The 12,125-nt window shown below is 41.7% G+C and overlaps 1 protein-coding gene across 5 annotated transcripts in view; it reads left to right on the top strand.

The window, feature by feature from the left end:
- Window positions 1-1,853: 1,853 nt before the first annotated feature.
- uggt2 (UDP-glucose glycoprotein glucosyltransferase 2) overlaps window positions 1,854-12,125 on the top strand; it is a 54,348-nt gene continuing 44,076 nt past the window's right edge. The window contains exons 1-10 of one of the 5 annotated variants that reach the window (XM_079519009.1): window positions 1,889-1,934; window positions 2,101-2,197; window positions 2,678-2,833; window positions 5,264-5,346; window positions 6,633-6,763; window positions 7,460-7,572; window positions 7,782-7,959; window positions 9,464-9,560; window positions 9,648-9,720; window positions 11,241-11,341. In XM_079519009.1, the coding sequence (XP_079375135.1) occupies window positions 2,682-2,833; window positions 5,264-5,346; window positions 6,633-6,763; window positions 7,460-7,572; window positions 7,782-7,959; window positions 9,464-9,560; window positions 9,648-9,720; window positions 11,241-11,341 (928 nt within the window). In that variant the 5' untranslated portion in view covers window positions 1,889-1,934; window positions 2,101-2,197; window positions 2,678-2,681. Of the gene's footprint in view, window positions 1,935-1,960; window positions 2,270-2,677; window positions 2,834-5,263; window positions 5,347-6,632; window positions 6,764-7,459; window positions 7,573-7,781; window positions 7,960-9,463; window positions 9,561-9,647; window positions 9,721-11,240; window positions 11,342-12,125 lie in introns of those variants that run through there. The other 4 variants (XM_079519010.1, XM_079519008.1, XM_079519007.1 and 1 more) reach the window with 4 other exon arrangements.

The following is a 12,125-nucleotide window of genomic DNA, read 5'->3' as shown; positions in this document are numbered from 1 at the left end:
CCTCGTATAACTTGAACTAACATAACATGTTGATGCTTCAGGCAGCGCCAGCAAGCTCTCAAACATCTATGATTACATGTGCATTACGTTATTCGTTATAGCTGTAGACCTGGCAGTCCAGACCAAAATCGTAGGAGCGTAGATGCGGTCTGGCAGAAATCTCGCAGCTCCACATTTCAACTTTTTTTACCCCACACCCTCGCGGCCTCGCACTGCCACCGCTGCCTATACTTCGTCATATAGGTATAGCGTATTCTCGCACAAAAGTTGAAGAATCACACCTGTGTGAACTGAGTGGTGCAACTATACATTTATTGTTATAGTTACTGTACTCTAATGTGCTCTGTACTGTATTGTAGTGTACTGTGCGGGGGTCCCCGGAACATCCAGACCCCCAGGAACGCACCCAGGGTGCCGGCCCTGTTCGGGCGAGCCGCCCCGCGTCCAAAACGGTCGAAAAATGACGGAGTCACCGTGTGGTGGTCCCCGGGGGGTCCATGGAACATCCAGACCCCCAGGAATGCGCCCCGGGGCCAGGCCGGTTCCGGGCGGGTTCCGGCGAGCTGTTGTGCGTCCGAAACGGTCGAGAAATGACAGAGTTACCATGGGTCCCCGAGGGGTCCATGTGGGGGTACCCGGGGGTCCCCGGAACATCCAGAGCCCCAGGAACAGTCCAGGGCTCGTACTGTACTCTGTGCCACTTTACTCTGTGCTGTACTCTACTGGCCCTTAGGTGTTGCAGCATTCCGTGCTCAGACATACAAACAGACACAGAGACAGACATATGGACACACATAGCTCTGCAATGGAGCGGAGGCACCGCTCCAAAAACAGTTGATGTACAAGCACTTTGTGGCACGTCAGCTTGTAGATCAACTATTTTTGACAAATAGCCTCAATAAATAAATTAAAGTTTAAATGGATAAGTGTGTCTGTGAGTTTTATACAAATTGAACTAATGAAAAGTATTAACTCTGGTCCATAGTCTTACTGCTGCAGTAATTAGCCTTATAGTCTAGTAGCCAAAAAGTGAACCCGGACATGTTGAGTACACCAACGTTTTATGTTAGAAATGTTGAGTATGGGTCCCCAGCATGTAGAAACTGCCGGATGCTAACTTGCATATGTTGAGCAATTTTCATAATTGGCATAATATGTGACCATATACCATTAACAACCTATAGAAGGCAAAATATTCAAAATTGTATCATGCTTTATCTAGCATGTGATGTGTCAAACTAGGGGGTTTTCATGATGCTGAATCCATTCCAAGCATTAGTTTTGCAAAAAAAAACCACTCATTGGGCTTAAAACGGCCATGCTGACATCATCAATTTGTGATGACGGCATTGGCCGTTTTTAGCCCAATGAGTGTTTTTTTGCAAAACTAATGCTTGGAATGGATTCAGCATCATGCAAACCCCCTAGTTTGACATGTCACATGCTACATAAAGCATGATGAAATTTTGAATATTTTGCCTTCTATAGGTTGTAATTGGTATGGTCACATATTATGCCAATTATGAAAATTGCTCAACATATGCAAGTTAGCATCCGGCAGTTTCTACATGCTGGGGATCCATACTAAACATTTCTAACATAAAACCTTGGTGTACTCAACATGTCCGGGTTCACAATGGGGCTCTATGGGCTGGCTACTAGACTATTACTTACTGCAGGGCAGAATCATAGAAGCAGTAAGGCTGTATGGACCAGAGCTAGAAAAGTATTACAAATATCTTGTGACTAAATAATATTTACATTCCCCGTTTCCTCCATTCCTCTATATCCTAAAAACTTAAAGTAACAGTTTTGGTTTTGGACATACACGGTTTTTCCACCGACCTGACAGCAGTGGTAGCCGAGCAGAGAACTGACGCTCCGTCGCTTGGTGGGAATATTTTTGAGAGCGTCGAGAGCGTCGATTCAGAAACGTAGGTGCCCATGGCATTGCCTGACAAATTTACCATTGTATGGTTCGTTTTATTTTATGTTTATGTTTCAGTCTTGTGTATCTATGCACAAGACTGCCATAGAATCATATAATTAAAAAATAAAAATCCGCAGTATTCTTTTAAATGTAACTTTTGTTTAACTCAGCGGGGAATGTCAGCGCAAGGCACCACAATTCACTGTGTGTAAAAAAAGACCCCCGAAGTGCTTTGTATGGAAGCTTCAAGCAGCGAGTGAGAGACGTGTATGTATTATCAGCAACGTTACAGCCAGTTTATTCGAATTGACCGTTTTACGGAAGCAGTGTACAGTACGTGTATTTGAGCAGTATCATTTTATTCAAAGCCAAATGGTCCTTTACCATCTTAAGCGCTGTCCCGCTGCATGCCACACACAGTCGACTATGTCTATATCTACACTTTAACACTTATAAAACAGACATAGTTTATGTGCTCTGTTCTTTCAACAGTTTATACTCTTTTAGATTGATGTGGACGACTACTAGCCATAGCCTATTGTATAGGCTACGTTTTACAACACTCACTGTGTTGTAGCTAGAATAACACTACGTGGCAACGGCTTCTTCTTACCTTAATCCGGCGTCCCTATTTTGGGCATGTCAATGTCATGTAAAAATGTTAAATATTTTCGCCCTACGACGAGTGTTTTAAGGGGTAACATTACTACTGTACTACTGATATGCTTTGTGTTTGTTTTTTGGTAGGTGTATGCTACACTGGGGTTGTGCACATGACATGATGAGGAAAGCTGTTCTGCTGTTGTTGCTGGTAAACATCCATCATGTTCTGTCTGCATCCAAAGGCGTCTCTGCCAGCCTAAAGGCTAAATGGACCATGACGCCTTTCCTCCTAGAGACAAGGTAGCATTCTCACTGATGCTCTCACACACACATTCCAAGATACTGGTGTGACACTCATCAAAGTGTGAGATTCAACCAGGATTGATCGTAGCAGTAGTATTTTAAACCATCCAAACCGGTGATAGGCCTATCTATCATAGGCTACATGTTTTCTGGTGGTCAATAAACAGGTGGACAAGTCTTCAATTACATTTCTGATGCTTCATTGCTTTCATAATATTTCAGGCAACATAGCTATGCTGGCTCTAGCCCTGAAACATGACTGTCATGACGCAACTGAAGCCAGTTTTACGCAATCGCTACATTTACATTGAAAACGTATACATAAACATTCAGATTTCAAATATAAAGTACTCACTACGTGTGCCATGGGTGTTATAAATTAGCTGGTACAGCGATTAGCATTGCTGCATTCTGCGTTGTTTAATAAAAGGCATTTTTATCTGAGCGCCCCGGCTATTCTCAAATGGGGTGCGTTCTGAAAACTCACAGTTGTACACCGGGAGCGCACTCGCCTATTAGTTTGTATTGGCAGTGCGGTCAGCGTGCCTATATCGAACACATCCCGTTTTTCAGAGTCAGCGCAGGCACACTTTAGCGTCACCAGACTGAGAGACTATATTTGCTCTGTGCTGCCGGCTACATTGGACCCATGGCAATTTGCATATCGTCAGAACTGATCCACCGACGATGCAGTTGCCCTGGCGCTCACCCACCTGGACAAGTGGGGGAAGAACAGGTGTGTCCGAATGCTCTTTGTGGATTATAGCTCTGCTTTTAACACCAACATTCCCACCAGACTAGACGCAAAGCTCAGGGATCTAGGCCTGCACCCGGCCATGTGCAGCTGGATACTGAACTTTTTAACAGATCGCCGTCAGGTGGTGAGAATGGGAAACATCACATCGGACCCCATGACTCTCAACACGGGAGTAAAGTATCATTAGGGACATTCACCACCCCAGCCACATCCTGTTCAAACCGCTGCCGCACCCACGGCCAGGCAAGTGATTCAGGAGCATCGGGAGCAGTACTACCAGACTCTTGAACATCTTTTACTTGTCAGAAATCAGACTGCTGAACAAGAGCTAAGTTTTGAACGGATTCATGTTCTAATAGGGACTCATTTTGTTTATAGCATAGTCGTACATACATGCACCCATGATGAACTTTTATTTATTATGCACAATTGTCATGTTATGCACTTTATGCTCTTCTCTCTCTACCTTTAACTGCAATATGAGCCTGCACAACCACGTTTTTCACCCACCTTACTTGTAATGTGATGTGACAATAAAGATTGATTCTGATTCTGATTCCATGATGCCAAAAGCCGCAATCGGCAGGCGTCTCTTCCGGGTTTTTAGACAGCTGGTGGACGGAAATGAAGCTCCACCCACGCGGCAGAATGAGGCTTAAGTGCACATCGAAAAGCAAGTGATGTCTTTGTTTATATTCCTGAACCGATTATATGACAAAGGTCTCAATTGTTCAGAAATAATGTTTGTTATGAGCTGGTCCAGCCGGCTCCATTCATTGAACTTCCGGTGTGAGTGTCATGGCGCAGCCCGGTCACGTGACCGTTTCCTTTCCTTCTCAAAGCTTCCTTGCTAAAAACCAAGGACGAGACGCCTGCCACGGGCGGCTGTTGGCCGTGCATGGAAGCCCAAGTGTGCTTACACCCAGAGCAACACTCCTCCCGACCGATAGGGGCATGTAGTTGAAAGCCTATGGCAAAAAAAACAGCTCGGATAAAAATGCCTTCTATTAAACAACACAGAATGCAGCAGTGCTAATTGCTGTACCAGCAAATTTCTAACACCCGTGGCCCACGTGGTGTGTACTTTATATTTGAAATCTGAATGTTTATGTATACACGTTTTCATTGTACGAGCGTCATGTGAACCATGGCTATGCTGGCTCAAACTATCAGTCTTCATGAGTTTGGTGAATGTACAGAGCAAGTATTTTTCTTTCATTAAATTGTCTGTGCCAAGCATCTTTTACAAACCACGCTTCCCCCCCTTACTATGTAAAATGCAGTTACTTTATTCTTATTTAATGGCTAAACTGAAATATTGTGAAAAAGCCCAAATGAACAGCTATACCATTAACCCGTTAACAAAAATACTTCCTCAATAAGCAGTGGAAATAAACATACAGTGCCTCATATGTTTCATTTTATGAAACATTACCTGTCAAAAGTAAAGGATCATGAAATCTGTCAAAATATTAAATTATTAAATAAATGCAACATACTGTATATTGAAATCAAATGGTTCCAACATGGCATCACATACTGTAACTTAATTCACAACAATTATGGGCACACAAAACCCCCTGCAGTTTCCGAGGCTAATGCCATGTGTGCCAGTACTCTATTCCTGTGTTCTTCTTTTCATGGTTTGATTTCAATCTCTTTGTGTGCAGCGAGTATATTGGAGAAGATGGGAATGACAGATTCTGGCAGTTTGTTGACACTGTGAAAGAGCTCACTGTCTACAAAAATGGAGGTATGTTGGATTGGTAAACAAGTCATTAATTTCAATGTTAGTGTATGCAGTAGTAGGCTACAGAGGTTCCCAAACCTTTTCACCTTGAGACCAAAAAGAGAAAATTGGTGTCTTCCTGGGAACCGAAGTTCACAACGCGTTGCTCTAGACCTCTAGATGGGCTATTTTTAAAGTTTTTGAAAAATTCTGGAAAATGTTTTACTTTCTTTTTAGAATATATATATATATATATAGCTGCAAGCAGTGATAAGAAGCAATAAGAAAAATCACACCTGTGTGAACTGAGTGGTGCAGGCTGCTCAACAACAACACAGCTGGCTGGCTGCAGTTATAGTTATAGGCTGCTCAACAGTGCCACTTTAGGTCACCCAGCGGTATTGCAGCGGTTTGTACCCCAAATTTACAGACAGACAGTCAGATAATCATAGATTATTTGTAGAACGTTTCACGCAAATTGCTCAAAAATTCTGGCAGAAAATCAGGTTTATGCGCTTTTCAAAATGGTTGAGGGCGGAGGTTATTGGTTAAACTAACATATGTGTTCCGCATGAGTCAAGGCACATGTGTAAACAAGGTCCATGGCTTTTGACCAAACAAAGCATAAGCATTAAGTTATGCCTGTTCAAAGTTTTCATTTTCGAACGATTGCTATTGCCTTTGGCCAATTGAGTAAGACTGGTTTCAGTGCTATTTGGCAGTTTCATAAACATTTGACTCTGGCTGCATGTATTAGGAACAGAAGCCGAATTTTCATAAAACTGCAATTTTCTTTGGCTCATAAAACCTTCATTTTTAAATATAAAAACAAAAGCCCAACATTTTCATTAGATATTGGTCCAAAGTTTGTGTGTAGAAATGTTCATGAATTTTGATCAAAGATCCCGGTAGTAGACCGATTTGAACTGTTATCCATATAATTAAAAATGGTGGGTGATCTAAAGGTCAGAGGTCAAAAGTCAGAACACGAAAGTTGTTAGGCATGAGGAGGCGTATACTGTAAGTGTATCGAAGTTTTATTGCTGACGGACGTGGGCTTTGCATCCTCACCGACTGCAAAAGCCGACTGCATGGTTAAGCCAGAACTGCAATTTTTAGTGGAAGAAAAAAAAAACAGAGAAATACAATAAGGGACTATAGGGACCCTTCAGATTTAATGGCAATGGGTTACAGCCACAGCCTATGTTTAGGAATCACTGGTGTAGTTGGTCTATTTTAAATCTGTTTACAGTAGGAACAGTACATTTTGCTACTATAATGCTTCTGCATCACATTTGTTTTCTTCTCAGAGTCTGTGCGTTCCTACTACAACCTGGTCCTCAAAAAGGCTGGACAATTCCTCACAGACCTGCAGGTCAATCTGCTCAGATTTGCTTTGTCCTTGCGGTCCTACTCACCAGCTGTCTTTGCATCGCAGCAGGTTTGTGTGTGTGTGTGTGTGTGTGTGCGTGTGCGCGTGCGTGCGTGTGTGTGTGTGTGTGTGTGTGTGTGTGTGTGTGTGTGTCACACAGTAAACAAAATATATTGTTTTTAAATGAATCATAATGGTAATACACAGCCTCAATAAACAAAGGCAAGCCTTTCCCCCTCCCCTGTGGCTCCCCTCCCACCTATCCTTTGTCATAAAACATCAGACATAACCCAGACGTTTAAAGTTTTATTATCATATCAAGTGAAGAGGTAGTTTATAAACTGTTTGTTTCTACCAACTAAATTGGTTATCTTTCACATGCATTCCGTTTGTATCACAGAGTGCATCAGAGTGTTTAGTGGGGTATTTAAAGAGCATGGGAGTCTTAGGCGTCACCAACCATGTGTCTTAGGTTGTATACATGTATTTTATTCAGTCAGTAATTCAGTAGCCAGTAGTAGTCAGTAATTTTCAAATCCTGGCTATTGCACTGCAGGTGTTGTAATGATCAAAAACAAGGCAATAATGAAATGAATATGTGATATTATGTATTCAATTTCAAACCTCCTACAGTACAACAGTATCACATGTGTTTTTAATATGGCTAACCTCAGTGGGAATCACACCTGCAACAAGGTTGAGATTAGTGCCAGCCAGGCCTTGGTCATTGAGCTATGATATGTCATATGTTTTTTCCCTTACCAGATAGCCAATGATGAACCGCCGCCAGGGGGTTGCCCTGCCTTTGTCTCTGTGCATGGTCAACACAGCTGTAGTACCAAGGACATTAAGAAGCTCCTGAAGGCAGCTGCGGGCAGGTAACCCAAAATGACACATCATATTATTTTATGGTGCCAAACTTTAATCAGCAGAACGAAAAAGAAAAAGATGAAACATTTACATTTACAATAGTGCTCTAATCAATACAACTTCCTGCAACAGACAGACACATATCATGTTCCTACAAATAAGTTTGTCTTTGTCATTGTCAAGTTTCTCCTTTAACAAGCACTTCAAATATTTGCAGGCCAAAGCCGTATCTGTACAAGAATGATCACAGGTACCCAGGGCTCAATAAGACGGATGTGCCAGTTGTGATCCTTTATGCCGAAGTCGGAACGAAAAGGTTCAACTCCTTTCACAAGGTGCTGTCTGAGAAGGCTGAAGAGGGCACACTCACATATGTACTGCGTCACTATGTAGCGGTGAGTAACAATGATTTTTCAGCCAAATTCAAATAACCTAAAGTGAAGTTATACTTTAATGTTCCCTGTGGGGAATCTAACTTTTAGGAGCAGTGGGTAGCTCCACAGCAGAGTCTTGGAACCAGCTCCAACTCTAAAGCTAGTGCACTGGTAGGAGTATGTCCCCAACAGAAACACATGATCATAGGGAGAACATGCAAACTCCAGTCCACATAGAAAGCCTCAGTAGGGGGGGGATTTGCCGTTATTGATAGATAATCAGTAGCTTGACAGGAAACGGGGAGAGAGAATGGGGGGGAGAAACACCATTCTTGCTGTGAGGCAACAGTGCTAAGCACTTAGCCACTGTACCAACCACGGGGTGCATACGTTGGTTAGACGTCCGACAGGCATAAGTCCAACAACACTGTCACTCCCGACATGCGTGGCTAACTAACCCATGGCCTGTTAAAACTCACCTGTGGCATGTTAAAACGAACCCGTGGCTCCCGACATGTGTGGCGGGTTAAAACTAACCCGTGGCAGGTTAAAACGAACCCATGGCTTCCCTGTGAGGTTAGGGTTAGGTTAGGGCTCACCAACCACAGTGCCTGTGAATTGTATAAGTAACATGATTGTGTCAACCCTTCATATAAGGTGAATTCCCTTACAAGTCCACCTGTTGGGTGTGCATGCAGGGTATGCTTTTGACAGGGTACTATTATTTACATAGCGGGGGCTTAGCAAATGGCACATACTGTATCCTGTATGTTAGAATGTTTGTCTCTGCTCATTAATACCCCTGTACTGTACTCTAATATTTATTTGCAAGGACAAGATATTTGATTTGAGATTTGGCATGTACATTGGGAAATTCTATCATCAATTATTGCTGTAGATTAGAGTTGATGGAAATGCACATTAATATGAGTTTGGTATTTTCGGTGTCACAGTAGCAACTTTAAGCATTACTTACAAAGATGGAAATGTTGCAAGGAGGCCATTACTATCCTTAGTGCAACACAGACAAAAGCTGAGGTCTTTCAAGCGATGGAACAAATGGATTGCATTACCAGCCAATGTTGAATAGAATGAAACACATTGCTGTGTAAAAGTCAGAGGCGGTCTAAGATGCCTTTAAACAGTTTGCAGAACTGACATGCTCTTAGATGTGTACTTCAAAGAAAGGCAGCTTGTACGCCTGTACGGTAGGCGTGAAAGGCTTCTGTTTGCGTCCATGAAACATAGAGGAAATGCTTTGAATAAGAATTTGACATTGGTGTCAAGGTTGAAAATGGTCATGTGGTCCACATGTACTCTTACATATCTTAACCTTTTTGTCCCTTTTTCTTATCAAATGCATTTTTGTTTAATTTAGCATTTATTTATATTGCTATTTCCTTAAAGATTATTTGATTAAACTGAAAATGTATTGCTAGAATAATCAATAGTTGCAGGCCTAATATATTCAGAGAAAATCTACACAGATTACCTTGAAAAACACATGTTGCTTCTTTTGCTACAGGATCCTAAGCCACAAAAGATGCTCTTGTCTGGATATAGTGTTGAGTTGGCTATAAAAAGCACAGAGTACAAAGCTGTGGATGACACCAAAGTAAAAGGTCTGTTTGTTACTAATTACACATCCTTTCCTGTTCTGTATCTTCACATTATTATATAGAAATTGAATTGAAAACCTTGTTCTATAGATTCGAAGTCAGCTGCCAACAGTGAAGATGATAATAATGAAGATGTCGAAGGATTCCTTTTTGGAACGTTAAAGTAAGCATCTAAGCTTTAGTGTGTTCAGTGTCTCCTATTATTTTTTCATTACTACACAGTACACAGTCACATTTTCAGTGTTCATTTAACTCTGAGACAAATGGATGCATGTAACGATTAACTCAACTCACGATACGATTCGTATCACGATATGAGGTTCACGATACGATTTTTCACGATTTTTCTTTGATGATTTAACCCCCCCCCCCCCCCCCCTCCGAGCTTCTTGACATTTTTTATTTTGATGTATTATTGAGCATCAACGACCATCACCTGGGCACAGTCACAGACACACACATCTCACCTCTGCAGTACTCTACTAAAGTGACTGCATGGAGTCTCATTTCTCTAAAATGACTTAATTTCTGTGCAACAACTGTAAACATGCTTTCTTGTTTAGAACCTAGCTCGAGTTAACATGTTAATAAAAAGCTTTCTTTGATGGCATCTTAGGATAGATGTAGATCTATTTGACAGTGCAGAAACATAATTGCTTTCCTTGATGTAATAATGACCATGACCTGGGCAGTGGGCACAGTCACATACACACACAGCTCCCCTACATACAGTACTCTACTACTGAAAGTGACTGCATGGAGTCCGTCTCATTTCTCTCCAAAAGCACTTGAATATGATGGAGTATGATTAAAACTCACATTTCATATCACACACACCATAACTCACTAATCCCTAATAGGTTAAATTGCATTACCATTGCACCCACCAACCACAGTGCCTGTGAATTGTAAAAAGTAACATGATTTTGTCAACCCTTCATCTAAGGTGAAGTCCCCCTGTTGGGTGTGCTGCATGCGGAAATAGTATGCTTTTGACAGGGTACTATTATTTACATAGCGGTGTATATATATAATTAAATCGATTAATATCGTCGGGATTAATCGATATATATCGTCATACGATGGAACCATTAAGCACGGGTCCATTTGGCTACATGTGTACACTCTCAGACCCCTTTTCCACTGGTTGGGAACCGGTTCAGTTCAGAACCAGTTTTTAGTCCATGAGCCAGACCTCCAAAATTGGAACGTTAATTATGAATTGAGTGGGCAAAACCATACCTATATTAAATTGTTAATATAAGTAAATTAATATATGATAACCCTTCCACAGTAGTAGCTTTTTCATATTTTCTGCATATAATGCTTATAATGCTTAATTTGCATATTTAAATGTACGATTTCAGAAAACGTGTAATACAATAAATCAAGTAATCAACTGGGGATGTTTCATGGTGAGAACTATTCATTATTTTTTTACCTATTCACCTATCCCGTATAGGCCTACTGTAGGTCTGGCTCATGGACTAAAAACTGGTTCTGAACTGAACCGGTTCCCAACTGGTGGAAAAGAGGCCTCAGAGATACAAATGGATGAACTAACACCAAGGATTATACTGTATATAGCTATACATGCTTTAGTAGCGTCCTAATATGTAGATGGTGGTTATTGCAATTGTATTAATTAATGTAATTTCTTCTGTTCCTCTTTCCATTCCTAAGGAAATCTCACCCTGAACTGCAGGAGCAGCTTGGGGAATTTCGCAAGCATCTCCTGGAGAGCACCAATGACATGGCCCCTCTTAAAGTCTGGGAGATGCAAGGTATTTATTTCCTCCAGGTTTATATTATAGTTGTAGTATATATATAAACACACATTTAGATGAACATTTTTGAACATTTTTATGTTATGCAAAATCGAATGGGGGGGAAATAGATAAACCACTTTAAGGGTGCAGTCACACCAAACTTTGATTCTGCCGATGCGGGCGGATTCTGTTAATGTCAATGGGAACGGAGCGGTTTGTTGCCATTCGAGGATTTCTGCAACAAAACCCCCCCCCCAAAAACCACTCCGTTCCAATTGAAAAGCACTGGCAGAATCTGCCTGCATAGGCAGAATTAAAGTTTGGGGTGACCCAACTAACACTGCCTACCCAGTACCCAGCATGTTGTTATATCAAAGCAAATGTAATCTTTCTGCTGGGCAGTGGTTTAATGGCGATTCTTTTTTGGTACCACGTCACGTGCACGCACCCGCACGCACGTGCAATCGCGAGCACACGCCTACCGTACATGTGCGCATGCCCACAGAACAGCCGATAGCCTAAGCCTATATTGTTTAATGTTTATAGTGTATGAGAGTTTTAGACACACAAACACAAAAATAGACTTGAAATAATCAGACAACAGTAACGAAACAAAAAAGTTTGGTTTGGAGTCGGACAAATCTCTTTGATGGTGGAGGAGGCATTGTTGTTGTGTGCAGAACAACACGGCAGGCAGTAGCCTACTAGAGCCATACTGCTGTGAACCGTCTAGGTTCACAGCAGTATACTGGGTACTTGGTGTGTCTTGTTAAAGGACCACTTCACCACTTTTCAACCT

This window comes from Electrona antarctica, assembly GCF_951216825.1.
Source record: "Electrona antarctica genome assembly, chromosome: 13".
Taxonomy (NCBI): domain Eukaryota; kingdom Metazoa; phylum Chordata; class Actinopteri; order Myctophiformes; family Myctophidae; genus Electrona; species Electrona antarctica.
Note: the sequence above shows the minus strand (reverse complement) of the source record. Positions and strands in the feature narration are given on the sequence as shown.